Source organism: Miscanthus floridulus, chromosome 8 (genome assembly GCF_019320115.1).
Source record: "Miscanthus floridulus cultivar M001 chromosome 8, ASM1932011v1, whole genome shotgun sequence".
NCBI classification, from domain to species: Eukaryota; Viridiplantae; Streptophyta; class Magnoliopsida; order Poales; family Poaceae; genus Miscanthus; species Miscanthus floridulus.
In genome coordinates, this window is record NC_089587.1 from 197,009,887 (window position 1) to 197,031,123 (window position 21,237).

Genomic DNA, 21,237 nt, shown 5'->3' on the forward strand with positions numbered 1-21,237 from the left:
GTTGCATATGAAGCTTTAACTGTTATTTTAAGTATGTCTTTACTATTCTAAGTTCATGGTACTGTTCCTAGGTGTTAGGCCCTTAACTGAAGATGAGCATCTTTATCTTAGGTTATGCAAGTTAGGTAAGTTAATCTTGTTCTTTCAGTTAAGTTAGAAATATGCTTAAAGTGATTTGAATAGGGCTAGTCTTACTCGGTAAACGAGTGTCCAGTAATGCGTTCGTAAACACTTACTATGATCCATTCATCATGAGCATCATGTCATACCTTATGCATCCATGGTATTTATCTTTTGCATCGGCATGCAATAGGTGTACCGGAAGGAGTGACCCTGCTGGAATTCGAGGAACCGAACGAGCAGCAGCAGCCGACACCGGAGATTCAGGAGGAGCAGCCTTCAGGAGAAGTGCCAGACGAGGTCGCCGTTGAGTGCCCTGACCACCGTCCTTGCAACTTTGTGAAAGGCAAGCCCCGGAGCATATTAAGCCTCCTATTTTCCGAACTGCAGTTACAGTATTATTATTACATATATTGTTGCATTAAGTTTAGGTGTTGGATGCAAACACTTGCTGCATTGGTTACCTATTCCTTGTCCAGATATTGTTACCCTGAATCCTATGTAGCTCAGGCTCGAGTAGTGCTTAGCCCTGCTTTAACGCGGTAGAAGTCGGGTGATTTCCTGTCACCTGCGAGATATAGGAAGATACATGTGGCATGGTTGGCTATATTTGCTATCGTGGAAAAGAACCAGTCTTAATTTGAAATGAAGACCGGACGGAGGCTTGCCGGTTTGCAGTGACTCCGTCTGTGTCGATTAAGGACTGGATCTTGGAGCCTTTCCTGTTCATGTTGAACGCATGCCTCTCTCTTAGTTGGCCGTGTCCGATGACCGACCGCGAAGCCGAGTAGCTCACCTCAGGCCGGGAGTCGATAAGTATAAAGTGCGCCTCGGAAGGGAGCCGTAGGCGTGAGTCCAAGGGCAGGTGATTTAAAAGTCCTGGTCGTCCTGGCAGAAGGGTAATCCCTGAGAGCGCTGGCGCTGATCGAACCCGCGAATTTGGTTCCTGAGATGTTCCAAAGGTGACCCACGGCTACCCTTGCAAAGTATGCCAGGGTGAGAGTTAGGAATACCCCCTCAGCTGAGTTGTAATTCGATTCGAATCGCCGTCTCTCCCGGTTAGTGAGAACTTGACGGGCTTATCTCCAATGTAGATACACTAAATAACTTAATGGTTCGGAAATGATAATATGATGATGACAGCCTTATTATACCTGCTATGGTTAATATTGTTTGCTCCTAATAAGTGAGTGCTCTAGTACAGGTGCTAATCTAGCGGACAGGTAAATAATGATAAGCTTGATGCTAAGTTTAAATTGGTTACTATAATCTTAAGCTCTTTTATGCAACTGTGTCAAGCTAGCCCACCTGAAAAACCTTGCATGATCCTTGGTGTCTTTTATTCTGATTTTTGTCGGGTAAGTCTAGCTGAGTACCTTCTCGTACTCAGGGTTTATTTCCCACCTGTTGCAGATGACCAGTTCTACTTTGGTTGCTGCAAGTACTGCCTTCTCCCTGCTGGGGATGAAGACTAGACCGTTGGGCACGGTCTCTACTAGTTCTCATACCTGTTAATGCTTTTGTGGGACATGACTCTGATCTTGGCAATGTATTTGAAAACTATGATGTTTTGTACTAAACTATGTTGCTTCCGCACACTCAAACTTGGTTTGTAATATTTATTTGAACTCTGATGGATGTAATCCGAATGCTACTTATGAAATGATGTAACGGATGATGTGTTGTGTTGAATCACTACGATCTTGGTTTGTATGTCGAGAGTTGGTTGAAATCCTTCGTGATTTCCGGACTACCGGGATTATGGGAGCCTAAGTACAGGAATTTGATCGCTTCGGTGATTGTTTTTGTACTTGCGTTCTTATGATTTGGTCGGTTCTGTTACAGTGAGTATATATTAACATTTTCAAGCATCATATAAGGTGCATATATAAGCAAAGCTATTTTGTCAACCATACACATGCAGGCTTGCTACTTCAAAGTTGGTCATGACTAGTATGTTCCTATAGCTTTTTTTAATATGTTGACAAAGATTTTCTTCGCACAAAAAACACTTCACTTTTATTAATATATCACCAAATATATTCACCTACTTCCTTGCATGATATACAAATACTTGTGCAATCACTATCACAATATATTAATGGAAAGAATCCAAGCTGTGAACATTTGCATATATTCTACACTTTGATTGATTGTAAGCATATTTTCATTGAGAGACATGTAAAGTTCATCAATATATGTCATTCTTGAAATGGATCCTAATGGAACACATAGATTAGTTCTTTTTTATTGTGAATTTATCTTGTGAAGATTGAAGAATTAGATGAAACAATATCCAGGGGCTAAATCATAATGATCATTCTTTATCATCAAAGTTGTAGTTATGCAAGATATAGATATTTTTTTGCGGGTACGCAAGATAGATTTATATAGGTATATATCACAAATTATCTATCTCTATCATATTTGAAATGAACCAGAGGGATTAAAAAAATCTAGAGGACATTTTCTCTTGGAATTTGGATACTTCCCTAGGAGGTGCCTATATTTACTCTTGGGGATTGAATGGCCCATTTCTATCCGCAACATTCATTTAATAAATGGTGGACTAAAATGAGAATATCTTACAAGTCGCGTATCTTATGTGGAGACATATATAATTTCTCTTGCGGAGGCATACACGTACGCATATATGTCTAACATTTACGAAAGGAATCCATTGGACGAAAATGAAAATGTCTGGATACGCACTCTCTAACATTTACGAAAGGAATCATTTGGATGAAAATGAAAATATCTCGATACACACACATTTACTCGTGAGAAGTCAATGGTGGACTAAAATGAGAATATCTTATAAGTCGCGCATCTTATGTGGAGACATATATAATTTCCCCTGCGGAGGCATACACGTACCCATATATCTCTATCATTTACGAAAGGAATCCATTGGATGAAAATGAAAATATCTCGATACGCACACATTTACTCGTGGAGAAGTAATAAGAGCGCATCTCGTATCTATAATATTTAATAATATGCATAAAAAACTAAAATGCGTATATTTTTCCAAAGTTCATAAATCTTGTGAGAGAGATATACTCACAATAAATCCCATAGCACTAGTATATATCTAGTGGAGTTTGCACATGTAACATACCCCAGCCCCAGCCTCCCCCTTTGTAGAGGTCTTGGCTTTCTCTGCCTGCCCTCACAGCCCTCCACACTCTTTTGCCCCTTTCCAGTTGTCCATGACCCCATCCCATCCCTTTCACCACCGCCCCCTCTTCCTCCTCCCCTAGCTGCACAGCCCCTCGCTGCCAATTTCCCTCGTAACCCGTCGTCCAGAGGGTCCGTAAGTCTCTAAATCTTGCTTGTGGCACTCACTCACTCGCTCTGTTCCTAGAGAGAGACGGGAGGGAAACGGGGACCCAGAGAGATGGGTGCAGAAGCAAGAATTCTCCCCAATTCTGTGCCTGAATTGCTTTCTTAGTCTAATTGTAGTTGGTAGTACGTAGTTGTAGACCGGAGCCAAGTGAGGGACTGTGTGCTAGTCGCAGTACTGGTTAAGCGATGCTGCAATTTTCTATTCCCTAGGTCTTGTGAGGTGGTAGATCAACGGAATTTCGTGTTTTGGGCAGGGAAGCAAAGGTGGTGGTGGTGGTGGTGGCCATGCTGCACCACCACGGTGGCGCCGGGTCCCCGTACATGGCCCCGACGACGACGACGGCTGGCACGGGCACGGCCCCGTTCTCGCCGACGCCGACGGGGCCCGCCATCGTGTCTGTCACCGACATCCCAGCCGCCTCGCCGACGATGCAGCTGCAGCTGGCGGAGCCGAGTGCTATTTTCGAGGAATTGCCAGCGGGCGGCTCCGGCTCCGGCTCCGGTGCCGCGGCCAGCATCCAAGATGACGACATGCAGGCCGACTTTGGCGCCAGCGGCGCGGGAGCGTCCGGCTCGGGCGGCCACCACCGGTGGCCGCGCGAGGAGACGCTGGCGCTCATCAGGATCCGGACGGAGATGGACGCCGACTTCCGGAACGCCCCCCTCAAAGCGCCGCTCTGGGAGGACGTCGCCAGGTGAGAAAAAGCATTCTCAAGCCGTAATCTTTTCCTCTCCTTTGCCTGCTGGCGAGCTGCTGCTGCGGAATGTGGCTAACGGTTTCTCCGGAATTCACCTCTTCTCCGTGTCCGGCGTTGCGTCGACGGTGAAATGATGGCGAGCTATCCTGTCGTCTATCTTTACCCGGCCACTGCTTTTTTTCCCAGCGCTTTTGGCGTAATGCTCCCCGGTTTCTGTGAGATTGGAGTGTAGTGAAGTGGTAGGTGCCGCCAGCGCAGGCGCAGGCAGGACGATAAGGATCTGAGTCGGCGCCCGGGCAGCCGTATGCCGCGGCGTGATTGTGTGTGCAGGCGCAGGCCGCACAGACATGGCAGCAGCTGGCTATCACTGCACTGTTTTTCTATTCCCACTCTTCTTCCTTTTAAAACACACTTGGACTTGGATGGATGCACCAAGTTTTCCGGGGGGTGGGGGGAGGAAGGAAAAGCATTTGGCTGGCTGCACCGGCGGGCTGCCGCTGTCATCACCACTTGATCGATTAGCTTACTCCCTCCGTCCCAAAAAAAGATATTATGGCATACGTATAAGTCAAACTTTTTTAATTTTGACAAGATTTATAAAAAATACGTACAACATTTTTATCTCCAAATAAATTTATTATGAAAGTACATTCAACGATCTATCAATGATATTAATTATGTATTATCAATATTAATATTCTTTTATATATAATCAGTCAAAGTTTAAAAAAATAATTCCCGAGAAACGAGAATGACTTCTATTTTGTGAGAGGGAGTATGTTTGTTGGTTCCTCGGACACGATGCCATCAACTTGACATCATCACCACATCTCTTTCTGTGCTGATTGATTCCTAGCACTGCTGATGGCTGATGGCTGATGGCTGATGCTTCCACCGTCGTCGCTTTACATGTCTGTCTCCGATCCGCTTCCAAATCCCAATTCCTTCCGCGTCCGTCCAGTCCTTTTCAGAGAAAGAGGAAGAATGATGGCAAGCTTTGACCACTCGCTTAGATGAAAGATACTCCTCTGCACACACACACAACCCATGAACCCAAGTCATCACCTCTTCATGACTCATGCTGGTTGAGGCGTGAACGCGAGAAAGAGCTAACAGTGCGTCCGTGCTGGGGCGCATTTTTTTTGCAGGAAGCTTGCAGGGCTGGGCTACCAACGGAGCGCCAAGAAGTGCAAGGAGAAGTTCGAGAACGTGGACAAGTACTACAAGCGCACCAAGGACGCCCGCGCCGGGCGCCAGGACGGCAAGAGCTATCGCTTCTTCTCGCAGCTCGAGGCGCTGCACGCCGCGGCGCCGCCGCCGCCGCAGCTGCTGCCGCCCCCCTCGGGCATGAGCGTGACCACGGTGCAAGCTGGCCCTCATCAGCCGGCGGCAATGGCATGGACGGCGGGCCCTACGGCGCTGGGCCCACCCACCGGCGCCGGCCTGCTGGACCTCAGCTTCTCGTCGATGTCAGGGTCAGAGTCCGACTCCGACTCCTACTCGGATGACTACGACGACTCTGATGCCGGTGAGCAGGACCTCGGCAGGGGCGAGTGCGACAGGGAGATGGTGGCGATCTTCGAGGGGATGATGAAGCAGGTCACGGACAAGCAAGACGCCATGCAGCGCGTGTTCCTGGAGACGCTGCAGCGATGGGAGGCGGAGCGCACGGCGCGCGAGGAGGCGTGGCGGCGGCAGGAGGTCGCCCGCATGAACCGTGAGCGCGAGCAGCTCGCCAGGGAGCGCGCCGCCGCGGCCTCCCGCGACGCCGCGCTGATCGCGTTCCTCCAGCGCGTCGGCGGGGGGCAGGGGCAGCCCGTGCGGCTCCCTCCTCACAGCGCCGGCATCGTGCCCGCGCCGCCAATGCTGGACCGCACCCCTCCGTCGCCTCGGCACGACGCGGCGGCCACCTCGCTTCAGCAGCTGGTTCCCGGGCCGCTCAAGGCGGTGGAGGCCTTGGCGTGGGCGGGAGGCGAGGGCAGCGGGTCCTCGTCGTCGTCGCGGTGGCCCAAGGAGGAAGTGGAGGCGCTGATCCAGATGCGAAACGAGAAGGACGAGCAGTACCAGGACGCGGGGACCAAGGGGCCGCTTTGGGAGGACATCGCCGCCGGGATGCGCAGGATCGGGTACAACCGGAGCGCCAAACGGTGCAAGGAGAAGTGGGAGAACATCAACAAGTACTACAAGAAGGTGAAGGAGAGCAACAAGAGGCGCCTCGAGGACTCCAAGACCTGCCCTTACTTCCACCAGCTCGACGCCATGTACCTCAAGAAACACCGTGGCGGCGGCAGAGGCAGCAGAACCGCACCTGGAGCGAACATGGCCACCGCCGTCGCCGTCGCTGCTACCGTGCAGGACAACCCGAGCCAGCGCGAGCTCGAGGGAAAGAGCAGCAACGATGTCGACAACCGGAAGAATGATTACCAGGGAAACGTGCAGGTTTCTCCCGGCAACGGCGATACAGCACCGACGACCACCCCGCCTGGTGACGGCGCCAAAAACAAGGTATGATCGCACATTCACCGTGAAACTTTCCATATTTGGAAACCAATTAATTGCGCAAGCTAACCAAAATTTAGAATTGACCTTGTGCAGACGGCAGAGGACAGTGTGAATGAAACAAATATGCTGCAGCAGCAGCAGCAGCAGCAGCAGGAGTTCAGTGCGGACGAGACGGACAGCGACGACGACATCAACATGGCAAGAGACCACACAGTCTACACTGAAGAAGGCAACGACGAAGACAAAATGAAGTACAAGATGGGCGTCCAGAAGACTTATGTGATCGGGAGCAGCGGCAACGTACCTGCAGCAGCAGCAGCACCACCTCCCCCACCCCCACCAACAGCAGCAGCAGCGACGGCTGCGGCACCGACGAGTTCAGCTGCCCCAACGAGCAGCACCTTCCTTGCCGTTCAGTAGAGGGCAATGCTGCAGGAGCAGGACCGGTGCCAGCTGATCAGCACCACTGCATCAACACCTTTTCCGGCCCATAATCACCAAGTATACTTGCCCTACCTTTGAACCATCCGAATAGCATTTATTGATTTGTTCTGTAATAAGTACCAGATCATGAAAGGTTAAAAAAAACAAGTAGTAGTAAGACTGAAGAACAGAGGAGGTAGCAGAGGCGCCTAAACAGAAAGTTCTTTTCTTTTTTCTTACCATAGGTCATGTTATACTTTAGCCTAATGCCAACAATTGTACATTCATGTGTCAGTCTCAACTTCCTCTAATCTTCTCCGATAGAAATTGATCAGGAATTTGGAGCGGCGAATCGACATTTGTTTCAGCCACAAATGGCCTCATCTTTTCTTTTTTTTCGATTGTTCAGATAACGTTTTGCCGATTCCTGGTATTCCCGCTAGGCTTGTTTGTATGGACTCGTATTCAAATCTATCTATATATTGGAATAGATTGAGTTAAAAATTACTTAACTTTTCATCTCAATGTATTACAATACATATGGATTGAAGTAGATACGAGTGTATCCAAACAATAACTTAGGATGATCGCATTGATTAGACATGGAATCTATGAACCGGATTCAAGTTCCATTATATGCTAGAGTGTTTATTACTCCTCTCATTTCAAATTATAAGACACTTTGATTTTTTTCTTATATACATTATTTTACTATATATCTAGATGTAGTGTATATCTAGTTGCAATGGTGCACAACAAAAACAATGTATCCAGAAACGTCAAAACATTTTATAGTTTAGAATAGAGGGAGTAACATGCAATCCTTTTTTGACCTTTTCTTATGACAATTTCTTGGCATTGGCAATGCCATGGGAAATCTTATTTCCACCACGACAAACAGTGTATGAATGAGTTGGCGGCACAACTCTACAGTCGAATGCGATGATTGATGTAAATATAGAATAAATGTCCTATGGGACTATGTAGATAATCAAAGATATACCATGGAACATCATGTTTATACTATGTAGACATTACAGAATACACCTTAAAACATCTCATGAACATAGTGTGAATAAACAAAAAGTAAAAACATAGTGTTCTGCGTAAACATCTACATACCTTATAGAATACATACATAAAATAAAAAAGTAAAACATGAAAAACAAAAACAATTAATTAGAGTAAAATAAAATGTAAAAATATAAAAGGAAATAAAAATAAGAAAATATCAAAAAGGAAGGAACAAAATGATAAAGAATGATAAAAGATAAAGAAATAAAATGAAAAAAAAGGTAGGGAAAAACAAGAATAAAAACATAGAAAACAAATAATAAAAGAAAAGAGGAAAAAGAAATAGAACAAAGGAAGGAGAAAAAAAAACTATCTATGCATCGGTGAACACTGTTGTGGACGTGCGGGCCGCTGCTCTCGACGCCTGGAATGCGTGGGCCTTCGCACGCAGCGACCACGCGCTACCTCGCAGCAGTCCAACAACAAGGAAATAGTAGAAAGAGATGGTTAGCAGGATACTCGGGTCTGACCTGTCGGACCGGATGATTCCAGTGCTGATTTCAAGCTCGAGCCGCTGCGAGCAGTTGTCCCATATTATGGTGGTGTGACCTTTGAACACAATATTTAAGAAGTAAAAAAAAGATATGGTAGATAGAAAACAACAAGGAAAGATAGAAAGAGGGATATACCAGGAAGTCTTCTCGGACAACGGTGACTCTTTTGGGCTTTCTATAAAAGCTAGGTATACCTTTGTAAAAAAAGGTAAGTACACTTACAGCCCACTCATCATATGGTAGTTGGCCTATCTGTGATCATTATCCTCTCTCACAAAGTTTTTTTTTTTGTTCTTGTGCATCGGCTGAATGTAAACTTTACAATCTACCTATCGTCTCGCTCCTTCTTTTTCCTCCACCTCATCATAAAACCTGCTAATAACCTCTTATTATACTCGCTCGAAGTGTAAAAAAGCTAAAATTAAAATGACTTCTGCTATAGGATGGAGGGAGTACAAGTTGCAGTTGCAGTGCAGGTGGCAACATGTTGCATGGTAAGAGTGAGAGGAAGAGTATGCTTAAGTTTATTATACGCAAAATAAACATAGCTTTTTTAGAGTCAAAATAAACATAGTTAAGAGTTTATTATACGCAACATAAACATAGCTGCGTGCCAATTACATAATCATATTGTTTGAGATGCTTGTGATTTGTTGATCCTAAATTTCAGAGTCAAGAACATATAACTAAGCGTCTACTTCTGGTCATTGTTAGATTTCGTACTGATCGGCATCACGAGCTACAAATCTGAGCTTCATTTTGTTCAGTATATTCTGCAGAGAATCAAATGTTACCGTGCGGTGAGCAATCACTCAAATATAATTAAAAAAATATATAATAATATATATAAGAGAATCAAATGTTACCTGGGTTTATTATATAAAGAAAAAATAATTACCGGGGTCCCAACTTACACGAACGAACCCATCTCATGCGCCATTGAAATGGAAGTCGCTTTTCCCTTAAGTTTCTGAGTGCCGCACATACAGAAAGCCCAAGTCCGGTAGACGTAATCCTGTTACGACGTAATCCGATCACACTGCAATGACATCCCGTTACGACGTCACGTTAGGTTCGTTTGTTTTTAGGAACTCTGTAGTCTGTCTCGGTGTTTTCACTTTTAGTCCTTGTCCACCTCAATCCATATGAGTTAAAGAGGTTTGGTGTGAAATTTAAATTACATTCTACACCAAACCACTCCAACACACGTGGATTAAGCTAAAAACATGGGCATCCAAACTATCGGCAATCCCGATCCCCCTCGCTTTAGGACTGGGCTTCCAGCAGTGGCGACAATGACGCTGCTGCTCCACCACCTTCCATCGTTTTTGTGCGAGTCCATACGCTTCTGGCTCCGAGCTCGACGGTGGTGGCGGTGCGGTCGCCATTGGTCACCGGTCGTTGGTATCCTCGAGATGGACATCGCGCATGGGAGAACTTCGCCACTACGGTGTCACTCTCTTCAGTCTTCAGTGGTGCCACCACCATCGGTGGCATCCCGGCTCACTACGGCTCCACGGGACCACGCCACCCCACGGCGTGTCCGCGGCGTCACAGGCTCTCCGATGGCGGCACACCACCGTTGGCGGCATCTCGGGCGAGTCTGCGGCGTCACATGAGTGACGAGTGCTGAAGGTGGCAACAGACAAGGTGTTCGGTCGCGGTCGATTCGTGCGCTGGTTTTGCCGCTGCTGGGAGCGCGGATGTCGTGGTCGCTGTCCGGCTCAACATGGTAGCAGTAACAAATATCGTTACACGACGAAACCAAACGATTTTTACGCGACCGCCTATGGCGTAGCTGGTTCCTTCGTGATGGGATCGTCTATGCCGTGGCTGGTTCCCCTCTTGATCTGTTCTTCATCATCAGGTAAAGTACTAAACAACTCCAAATGATTGACGTAACCTAGCTCAAGCTACATGTCCCAATCAGAGTAGCTGCCATCGTCCCCCGAGCTCTCGGCCTGGGCTCCCTGTATTCAGCTTCCGGCCGTCCGGTAAACCTTGAAAATTGGTAGTAGCCTGAAAAGGCCAGACGCGTTTAATTCGTCCAAAGTTTTTTTTTTTTTGAAGAAAGTCCAAAGCATGTTCAAGTACCGTGGGGCGCGGGTAGTCATTAGTCAAGTACTCCTCCAGCGCCTGCAGTTTGAGTCTCAGGGAGTTGTTCGGGCAGTCAACATCTGAAGCGCGTCTGCAGATGCTGGGCGTGGCGTCGTCCTGCTGTTTGTGAATCCTCCGCCGCACCAGCAGGACAGGTACAGCTTGCCGTGGCGAAATCCGTGTGTGAATGTGATCTCCACTTCTGCATTTACCCTGCAAAACATGTGCCACACCGTACACTAAGAATAAGAAACCACTAACCGCCATGCTCCCAGCTAGTAATGGGCGCCGCGCTCCTCCAATGGGGAGACGAGCTACGTGATCTTGCTACAGGAATCTCAGTGGGGGCATGTGGCCAGCCGCCAGCCACGCTCACAATCACCACGGTCCACGGTGTTTTTTCACCTCCTGTGCCGCGCGGTAAGTGAGCACTGGGCAGAGCAGAGCACGCCGGCCCGTTGAAAAAGTGGGACGCCTGTCGCTGGACATTTCCATTTGGGACGTTACTCGCCATCTTATTCCATCCAGTCATCCACTGACTGGAGACGTTTAGCTATGAACATGGCCATGACTTGCAGGAAAGGGCGCTCTGACAGCAGCGGAAAAGAAGCCCTCGAACTGGTGCCGGTAGCACGTCGCACTCCACCTCCACGGTCGATCCGGTGCGCCCCCACTGCTGACGCGGAGAAAATACTACTAGCCAAATCAACATTCCGGCCTCAGACGATTGCAGAACGCATTATTGCTGATAGTTTTACCGGTGAAGAAGAAGAAGAAGAAAACACATGCCGAACCGAGGTGCAGCGCAGGTGCGACGCTCCGGCAGAATAAAATTGCGGGCGGGCGTGCGTGACGGCAGCACGGAGAAGTATCACGCATCTCAACGGGAGGTGCTCAGCCCGGCGCCTTTTCTTTATGTGCGCGCCACTGGTTCGTTGAGGTCCACTCGGGCACTCGGCGGGCGATCCAGTCCCCGGCCCCGCGTCGAGCGAGCGTCGTATATAACGACGAGCGCCAGTAGCCGTTCGGTGATCTGGCCACCCGAGCACGGCCAAAAAGGCGCGCACCAAGCGGCAGGCAGATCGAGCACCACAGCACAGCTTAGCTCAGCGCGACCTACCTCCCGCTTCGCGCCTGGAAGAACAGGCAGCCGGCGTGTGTGGTGTCCGTCCGTCTGGTGTGCTGCTGCGGCGCAGTTGCGCGGTGCGGTGTCGTGCGCCACCAGAAGCCCAGAATGCTGCCCGCCGGGTGTGGCCTCCTCTCGTGCCTCCGCCGCGACAAGGGTGAGGCGGCCTGCCGGACCGACCCCCGCGTCGCGGACGAGCCCGCGTCGTCGTCGCTCGGCAAGGGCAGCAGCGAGGCGCCCAGGCGGTTCGCGTGGGCCGAGATCGAGTCCGTCACGGCGGGCTTCTCGTCCCGCGTCATCGGCCAGGGCGGCTTCAGCACCGTGTACCTGGCCTGCCTCTCCTCCTCCCGCCTCGGCGCCGTCAAGGTGCAGCGCAGCAGCGAGCGACTCCACCGCGCCTTCCGCCAGGAGCTCGACGTGCTCCTCTCGCTCCGGCACCCGCACATCGTCCGCCTCCTCGGCTACTGCGACGAACGAGGTAAGAAGACGAGCGCCTGATCAGCTCCGCTGGGCTAGCTACGAGAGGGCGGCAGCTTAAAAGCCATAGGATAGAGGAGCTAGCTAACACAAGCTTCGTTTCTCTCTCTCCCTGCGTACGCGTGCAGAGGAAGGCGTGCTGGTGTTCGAGTACGCCCCGAACGGCGACCTCCACGAGCGTCTCCATGGCCGCGGCGGCAAGGCGGCGCCGCTCCCGTGGGCGCGGCGCATGGCGGTGGCGTTCCAGGTGGCCATGGCGCTGGAGCACCTCCACGAGAGCCGCGACCCAGCGGTCATCCACGGCGACATCAAGGCCTCCAACGTGCTTCTCGACGCCAGCCTGGACGCCAAGCTCTGCGACTTCGGCTTCGCGCACGTCGGCTTCTCGGCCGCGCTCCAGCCGCCGCCAGACAACGCCGCCGCGGCGCCGTCGTCCAGGGCGCCGGCGTCGGCGCGCCCCGTCCCCGTCATGGGCTCCCCGGGCTACGTCGACCCGCACTTCCTCCGCTCCGGCGTCGCCACCAAGAAGAGCGACGTGTACAGCTTCGGCGTGCTGCTGCTAGAGCTCCTCACGGGGCGGGAGGCCATGTGCGCCGACACGGGGCGCCGGCTCGCCGCCGCGGTGGGTCCTACACTCAGCGGCGAAGGAGGAGGAAAAGTAGACGACATGGTGGACCGGAGGCTCGGGGACGAGTACGACGCCCATGAGGCGGCGACCGTGGCGGCGCTTGCGCTGCGGTGCGTCAGCGAGGGCCCCGGGATGCGGCCCTCCATGGCGGCGGTGGTTCGCGAGCTCCAGGAGAAGACGACTGCGCTGATCTCGGCCGCTGGATGCAAACCAGCCGGCAAGATGGATTCCTGAGTGAGCTGTATCGTTAGCCGAACACCGTAAATACTACTAGGTAGCTTTGTTTAGAGAGAGTAGAAGGTGAAGAAAATGGTTCTTTTTTTACTCGAGTTTGTTAATGTAGTAGTGGATTAGTAGTTGTTGAATTGGATTACGTAGAAAATTCTTCGTGATGTCAGAGTTGGTTGTAGAGGGTCTGAAGTGGCTCGTTAATCAATACCATGTTAGCTCGGTTGCGATGACTGCTGGTGGTTTCAATGTGAGAGAAAAATATTATTCGTTGGTTGAAAAAGTATGACATAGAGTCTCTTTGGCACGGCTTATGCCGGCTTTGGCTTTATCTATTTTGCGCAAATCGAGGCATGGTAGCGTGAAGCCGTTTTATAAGCCGGGGTTAAAATGAACTAAAAGCAAAAAAAAACCAGTTTTTCTGGCTTTACCGGCTTTGGCTTCACCGGTGAAGCCGTTTTATATGCGAAGCAAACTGGACGCAAATCGATCTTGTCGAATTCGTTGAAGATTGATGTGATTTGTCAAAGGGTGCTTTATGCGAAGCGAAACTGGACGCAAATCGATCTTGTCGATTTCGTTGAAGATTGATGTGATTTACTCTACGACATGTGACGTGACCTTGCACGTACTTTGAGACGGGTTTGTTGATTACAAGTCAAGTTGATCCTCAACAATAAGGAATTCAATTCAATAGATCTTGATCGCTATGTATGGAGTAGTAACATGCAAGTGGGTTTCGAGGAAGCAAAGCGACTGTATGCAAATGGCGTAGTTTCGGAAGCTCGTTTTGTCCCCTTGCTCGGCCTCTTTACCGGTTCTGGGTTGATAAACTCAGCTGATGCTAGTGTGTCGTGAGAGAAAAATATTGTTGGCTGACTCATAAGTCCTGATTGAAACCAATAAATAAACAGACGAATTATCCGCCGTTCGACTTATGGATTTTACGTCTGATAAATCGACTGATGTCAGAGTTGTTGAATGAACAGGCGGATTAGTAGTTGTTGAATTGGATTACGTAGAAAATTCTTCGTGACGTCAGAGTTGGTTGTAGAGGGTCTGGCATTGTTTAGTTCCAAAAAGTTTTCCCAAAAAGTGTTATATAGTAGCCATCACATCGAATCTTGCGATACGTGCATGGAGCATTAAATGTAGACGAAAAAAAACTAATCGCACAGTTTGGTTGGAAATCACGAGACGAACGTTTTGAGCCTAATTAATCCATGATTGAATACTAATTGCCAAATAAAAACGAAAGTGCTATGGTACCCAAATTCCCAAATTTCATCCAACTAAACAAGGCCTCTGTAGCGGCTCGTTAATCAATAGCTTGGCTAATAAATCATGACTAAAAATACTATGGGTTGATTTATTGTTTGAGAAAAATATTATTCTTTGATTTAAAAAGTACCGTTTATAAGCTAAACGAACACTGCGCAAATCGATCTTGTCCAATTCGTTGAAGATTGATGTGATTTACTCTACGACATGTGACGTGATCTTGCACGTACTTGGAGACGGGTTTGTTGATTACAAGTCAAGTTGATCCTCAACAATAAGGAATTCAATTCAATAGATCTTGATCGCTATGTATGGAGTAGTAACATGCAAGTGTGTTTCGAGGAAGCAAAGCGACTGTATGCAAATGGCGTAGTTTCGGAAGCTCGTTTTGTCCCCTGCCGTTCAGCTTATGGTTTTACCGTCTCATAAATCGGCGGATGCTGTTTTGTTGCGAGAAAAAAACACAAGCGAAAATGACAACTTGCATGTTAAACACGCTGAGTTAATAAACCATGTTTTCGCTTATAGCCGCCAAGCCATTTTTTCTTTACTGCTTAGTTAATAAATTTGCATGTGCCCTTAAACACGCTGAACACTAACAGAGAGGCATTTATCGAATACTGCAGCGTGTGCTTTTATATGCTCCACATGTGCTGTGCGTGTGCATCGCGTGGCCTCTCATGCGTGCCGGATCATTCAGGCTATAAAAACGGAGTCGTGTGATCAGCAAGGCACTCAAACTGACCGAGTCACGGGAAAGAAAGAAAAAAGCACGGAAATGGCGCAGCAGCCAGCCAGCAGACTTCAGACCGCCTGCTGCTGCCGGTGACACCCGAACTCACAGTGGTCCCGTTTGCTTCGCTGAAAAACAAACTATAACATCATTTCGGTTGATTTGTTATGAGAGAAAAATACTATTCCGGTTGAAAAAATAAGCTGAAAAAGACAGATTATAAGAGAAGCGAACAGGGCCACTAACAGCCTATATATCTAGATGAGAGGACCTGGAAAACCAATTAACAAATCGCTAATCCTGCAGAACGAGCAGCATGTACGGCCAATGCGAAACGTATAATTGTAACCGTTAATTAACAAATCCGCTGGAGAAGTTGGTTAGGAAGCAGCAGCTGTTTGCAAGTTGCAGCAGCTACAGCAAAGGGCGCTTTTAATTTGCTGGTTGTAGATTGCAATTGCAAGGCATGGAATGCATTGCATAGTTTGCATTGCGTCGCTCTGTTTGTTTGTGGTGTATGGACAGATGGAGTAAAATGCAGCGGTCCACCTGCAAGCCTGCAACTAATATTGCTGGTAGACATGTATTGCTGCTAACTCATGCTTAGCTAGTAAGTTTGGTGTGGTAGATGCAAGCTCGTGCCTGGTTTTAGGAACAATTCACAGGGATTGATGGTTTTACCTCCAGTAATTGGAGAAGGTTTATCATATCACAGGCAAAAAAAAAATCCCAATTTTCCCTGCCTGAACTTGTGGTGACAGTCTGACATATACTTTTATACTAGCAGGTTTGCAGGAACATTACAGCGCGGCAGGGGTACAATACAGCTTGACACGGAGATGTGTACTCCGCGGTACTTCGCCTGCTGCGTCCAATGTCTTCGCCTGCCGTGCTGCGAACGGCAGATTGAGGCTGGCAGGGCGAAGACTACAGGTTACTGAATTGAATACCACAGCGACAGCCGGGGTTCAGAGCGGCGAAGCTGGTGAGCGCGTTTAGCATTTTGCTCCGTCGCCAATCACATGCGAGCCAGATCTCATCGCGCGAACAGCTTTTGTGATTAGTCTGAAAACTAGTACGTACTAATGCTCCAAACGTGATTTGGAAATATTAGGTGTTGGGTAGTTCGGGTAGTTTGGGTACCGGGGGATATTACCCGAATTACCCAAACTAATTTCGGGTAATCAAAATCGCTATCCGAATTTGGGATCGGGTACCTCGGGTTCGGGTAATTCGGATCCGGGTTCGGATAATTCGGGTACGGGTAATGGGTATCGGGTATTTTGCCCACGCTTAGGTGTTGCTGTGTTCCTACTTTCTTGGCTGCTTGATTTGCCCTGTGGCACTAACAGGCTGGTTTAGCGTGGAAGCCTCATTTGTTTAGCCTTCGGGCTCTGTTCACGGCACATGGGAATTTGTTGAGTCTCCCCGTCAGGCAGCCCTCGTACTTTTGTTTATAGTTGGTGAGGCCACGGATGGCGTGTTACATTATTTGCTTTATTTGTTTGTTTATTCGGAAGAGAGAATTGTAGTAAAGTTTTAGGGACGTCGAAATGGATATGCTGCGTGACTCTCATGCTTTCTTTTTTTTTTTAAAGAGTTTGTCTACTGTACAACCGTGTGTTTCAGCAAAAACTAGCACATGGTTGTTTGTTGCCCGTAAAACACACGATTTATAACAGAGGAAAAATCATGTGTTTTAGCACAAGCTAGCACATCGTTGTTGGTTGCCTATAGAACACATGATTTCCATCAGAGAAGAAACTGTATGTTTTAAAATAAGCTAGCACACACGGTTGTTGGCTACCTCTAAAAGAATGGATTTTTAAAGAAGACCCACGTAGAGGAAAATCTGTTGTAATTTATGTGCAACTGAAGAGTAAAACAGTACAGCTTATTAACTAAAATGACAAAATGGTCCATTAAACAGCAGCAGCTCATAAAAAAGCTCAAAACTATAAATACATAGGAATATAACAGATAGATTTGGGAGACAAGCAAAGAAAAAAAAAACAGATCTGCTATGCGTGGGGAAAGCCTCTGCTCTACTCATGCAGAGCAGGGGAAAGGGGCAGACATCAGATTGCAAAGAAGAAGAACATGAAATTTTAAGAAGAAACATTACAAGACTGATCCATACCTCATCAGCAAAGATTAGTATCCCAATCTTTTGAATCTACTTTCTGACAAAGCAAAAAAAATAGCAACTCAGATCAAAGACTAGGAAAATATAGATCAAAGACTGGTAGAATGAAGATAAAATAAAGTACGTTTTTTTGTAGAAAAAAAGATTTAAAAATTTTGTAATGAATCTAAACTAGAAGTGAAGATCATGGGACATCATTCGATTTTCAGTTATAGGAATATTCTCTCCAACAAGAAAAAGTTGCTCAAATTATCAAAAGTGTTACTTCAGCTATGTATATCTTCCTTAGGAATCAGTGATCATGACAGACACAATAATGTAGCTATGCAGAGCAGTATGTTGCTGCCTTAAACAAGGCTGATCAATGACATAGCTGATAAAATAGAAGGAAAAAGATGCAACTTATGCTAAATGATGAACTAACAGGTGAGAATAGAGCACGACAACTAGACATATTATTCAGGCTATCTATATATAGCAGTGAGGTGCACACACAGGAAAAAACAGCAAAACACAGAAACTCACTTTTAGAATAAGCTTCTGATGTTTGGTTGCAACTTTAGAAGCTAACATTAGGGCTTCTTCAACAAGTATAGGATTATCCTTTGTATCTCCATTTTTAGCATAATCTAGTACACTTACCTAAAATTTATAAATACATATTATTCATGAAAATAATTTATAACTGAAATCTCTATTCAAAACACAAGAACATATTCAAAACATTGACCTCAGCATCATCATCTTTTCTACAACTGAGAGGGAATTTTTCAAGACATTGAAATAGTCCATGTCGAGTCCTAGAAGCTACATTATCAGGAGTGGAAGTTTGTGATGCATAGTTTTTTCTCTTCCTCTTTCTTCTACCTGAATCTGCACCTCAAAAATATTCATAAGAGTATGAACAAGATATACAAAGTTAACTCAATGCTAAAAAAATGCTACAAAAAATACTTTATGTACCTTGAGCTAATGAGTTATTGGAAGAAATAATTACAGTGGTCTGAGAAACACCACAATTGTCACTACAAAAAACATTATATGCACTATCTGAATCAACTTTTTTAGTCACAGAAACTTCTTCACCATTAATTTTAGTAGCAACAGCCATTGTGGGATCAACAACTTCCACATTAAATGCAGTAGCAGCAGGCAATGTGGTATCCAAAACATCTTCCACAATGGTATGAGTTGAAGCAGCAGGCATTGGGGCTTCAAATTCATGAGCCATTGCATCATCTTTGTGACTAACATTGGCTGGAGAAGGGATTCCGGCAGTAGAATTCTCAGGCAGTTGATCATCATTGAAAGCATCTAGGCCCCTAGTTGGGGTTTTGGTGATTAATGACAATACAAGATTACTATGACTAACATGTGTTTTGCAGAGGCAATTAAGTTAGGTCATGGTAATGGAGATCGATTGGGCAATCAAGGTGGTCATGCCCCTACGATGGAAATCGTTTCGATTCTCAAAGGATGGACGACAAGGTTAAGGATGACTAGTTCTAAGTGTCGATTGGAGTTGGAGAGACACTTAGAGTAGTTTAGGACTTTGTTTTTCCTTTGGTCGTACTATTAAGGGGGGTATGGACGGGTGGCTTGACCTAGTTGAGTCTAGTGAGTTAGGTGTGGTGCACACTTGTTAAAACTAGCTCTAGGTAGCTCCTACGAATACCTAAGATCCTTTGGAGCAAACTTCATTCACATATGATCGAGAGTTGGAAGTGAATGGAGGGTCAAATGTTGACCGGACGCTGGCTCCGGTGCGACCGGACGCTGGCCGCAGGGTCCAGTCAGTTCATTTGATCAGCTGTCTGCGTTCGGTGCGACCAGACGCTGAAGAGGTCAAGTGACCGAACGCTGAAAGGCAACGTCCGGTCGACTCCAGTAAGGTTCCAGAGAAGGGAATCTGCGACCGGACGCGTCCGGTCAGTACTGACCGGACCCTGAGGGTTCAGCGTCCGGTCGAGTCCAGTAAGGTTCCAGTAGGGGTTTTATACGACCGGACACGTCCGGTCAGTGCTGACCAGACCCTGACAGCGTCCAGTCAACACGACCGGAGCGTCCGGTCACCCCGCAGAAGCTCATAACGGTTCATTTTTCAGGCTGCCTTATAAATAAAAGCTCCACTCGTGTGTGGAGTCACTTTTGCTTATTTCAATAGCTGAGAAACACGTTTGTGAGTGCCAAGAAGAGCAAGGTCCTAGTGAGATGATTGAGATTTGAGAATCCAAGAGAGTAGCCTCATTAGTGAATCAAGAGTAGCCAAGTGTGCATCCATCTTCTCATTAGGCTTCGCGTGGTCAAGTGAGAGTTCGTGCTTGTTACTCTTGGTGATTGCCATCACCTAGACGGCTTGGTGGTGGTTGGGAGCTTGGTGATCACCCGACGGAGCTTTTGGGTGACCCAACTCAAGTTGTGAGTGGCTTTGGATGATTCGCCGCGACGGAGTGTCGAAGAATCAACCCATAGAGAGCACTTGATCCTTGCGCGGATCAAGGGGGAGCTACACCCTTGCGCGGGTGCTCCAACGAGGACTAGTGGGGAGTGGTGACTCTCCGATACCTCGGCCAAACATCGCTGCGTTCCTCTCTCTCTTTACTTTGAGCATTTACTTTGTGCAATTCAATACTTGTCTTTACATTCATAGAATTGCCATGCTAGAGTAAGTTTTGAACATAGGTTGCAAGTCCTTTGTGCGTTAGTTTGATAGAAATATTTTTCTAGGCACAAGAGGTTAATTGGGCTATCCGTAGGATTTGATTATTGCAAGAAAATTTAGAATTAGCCCAATTCACCCCCCTCTTAGGCATCTTGATCCTTTCAATTGGTATCGGAGCCTCGTGCTCACGTTTTTAAGCCTAACCGCTTAGAGCAAGATGTCTCACGGGGATGGACCTCCTCCTATCTTTAAGGGAGATGACTTTCCATATTGGAAAATTCAGATGTAGGCGTACTTAGAAGCTCTAGACGTTGGTATTCTTAGAGCCGCCTCACAAGGCTTCCCAAAATCTTGGGATGCTACAAACCTAAAAGGCGATGAGGTTAACTATGAAAAATAGAATGCAAAGGCTCGAAATACCATCTTTAGAGGCCTTTGCAAAGATATGTTTAACCGTGTAAGGAACCACAAAGACGCCCATGCACTATGGTCGGACGTTTGTGCGCTCCATGAGGGAACCAAGAGTGAGCGTGAGGAACGCTATCATCTTGTGATTAAAAAGCTAAATTCATTTGAAATGCTTCCCAAAGAAAGTGCTAATGAGATGTATTCTCGTTTAAATGTTCTTGTAGAGGAAGTCAATGGGCTTGGACTTACTCAAATGTCACCATCCGACATTGTGAGAAAGATCTTGAGTGTCCTCCCCATTGACAAATATGGGCACATTGTGACCGTGCTACATCAAGGTGATCTTTCCGCCGCTACACCGACACAAATCTTGGGAAAGATCAATGCTCATGAGATGTACATGCACATCACAAGATGGCTCATCCTCTACAAAGAAGAAAGAGAAGGACTTAGCATTCAAAGCTAGCCAAGATAAGGGCAAAGCAAGACTTGAGTATAAGAGCTCAAGTGATGAAGATGATGAAGAAAGTCTTGCTCTCATGGTGAAGAAGACCGCCAAGATGCTAAAGAAGCTAAACAAGAGTGGCATCAAGTTTGACGGCAAGAAGAAAAAGTTCTTCACTAGCTCAAGAAGAAAGCCAATCTCTGAGATGGATTGCTATAATTGTGGCGAACTTGGCCATCTAGCTCATCAATGCACAAAGCCCAAGAAAGACAAGTTCAAGAACAAGAACAAGGGCAAGAAAGATGACTCAAGCAATGAAGATGAAGATGAGAAGAAAAAGAACAAGT

The 21,237-nt window shown here is 47.1% G+C and overlaps 2 protein-coding genes across 5 annotated transcripts; both read left to right on the top strand.

The window, feature by feature from the left end:
• The first annotated feature begins 3,285 nt into the window (after positions 1-3,285).
• Positions 3,286-7,450, top strand: LOC136477855 (trihelix transcription factor GTL1-like). 4 transcript variants are annotated; one of them, XM_066476109.1, is made up of 4 exons: positions 3,286-3,432; positions 3,723-4,163; positions 5,315-6,671; positions 6,762-7,450. In XM_066476109.1, the coding sequence occupies exons 2-4, from the start codon at positions 3,754-3,756 to the stop codon at positions 7,086-7,088; spliced, it is 2,094 nt and encodes a 697-aa protein (XP_066332206.1). In that variant the 5' UTR covers positions 3,286-3,432; positions 3,723-3,753; the 3' UTR covers positions 7,089-7,450. The 4 variants fall into 4 exon arrangements, with proteins under 4 accessions (XP_066332206.1, XP_066332205.1, XP_066332208.1 ...); XM_066476108.1 differs by having other exon boundaries at positions 3,291-3,436; XM_066476111.1 differs by lacking the exon at positions 3,286-3,432 and adding an exon at positions 3,465-3,646.
• A 4,274-nt stretch (positions 7,451-11,724) lies between these two features.
• On the top strand, positions 11,725-13,421 carry LOC136477857 (salt tolerance receptor-like cytoplasmic kinase 1). The gene is made up of 2 exons (XM_066476114.1): positions 11,725-12,360; positions 12,488-13,421. Exons 1-2 carry the CDS (start codon positions 11,991-11,993, stop codon positions 13,219-13,221), a joined length of 1,104 nt encoding a protein of 367 aa, XP_066332211.1. The 5' UTR covers positions 11,725-11,990; the 3' UTR covers positions 13,222-13,421.
• The last annotated feature ends 7,816 nt before the right edge of the window (positions 13,422-21,237 follow it).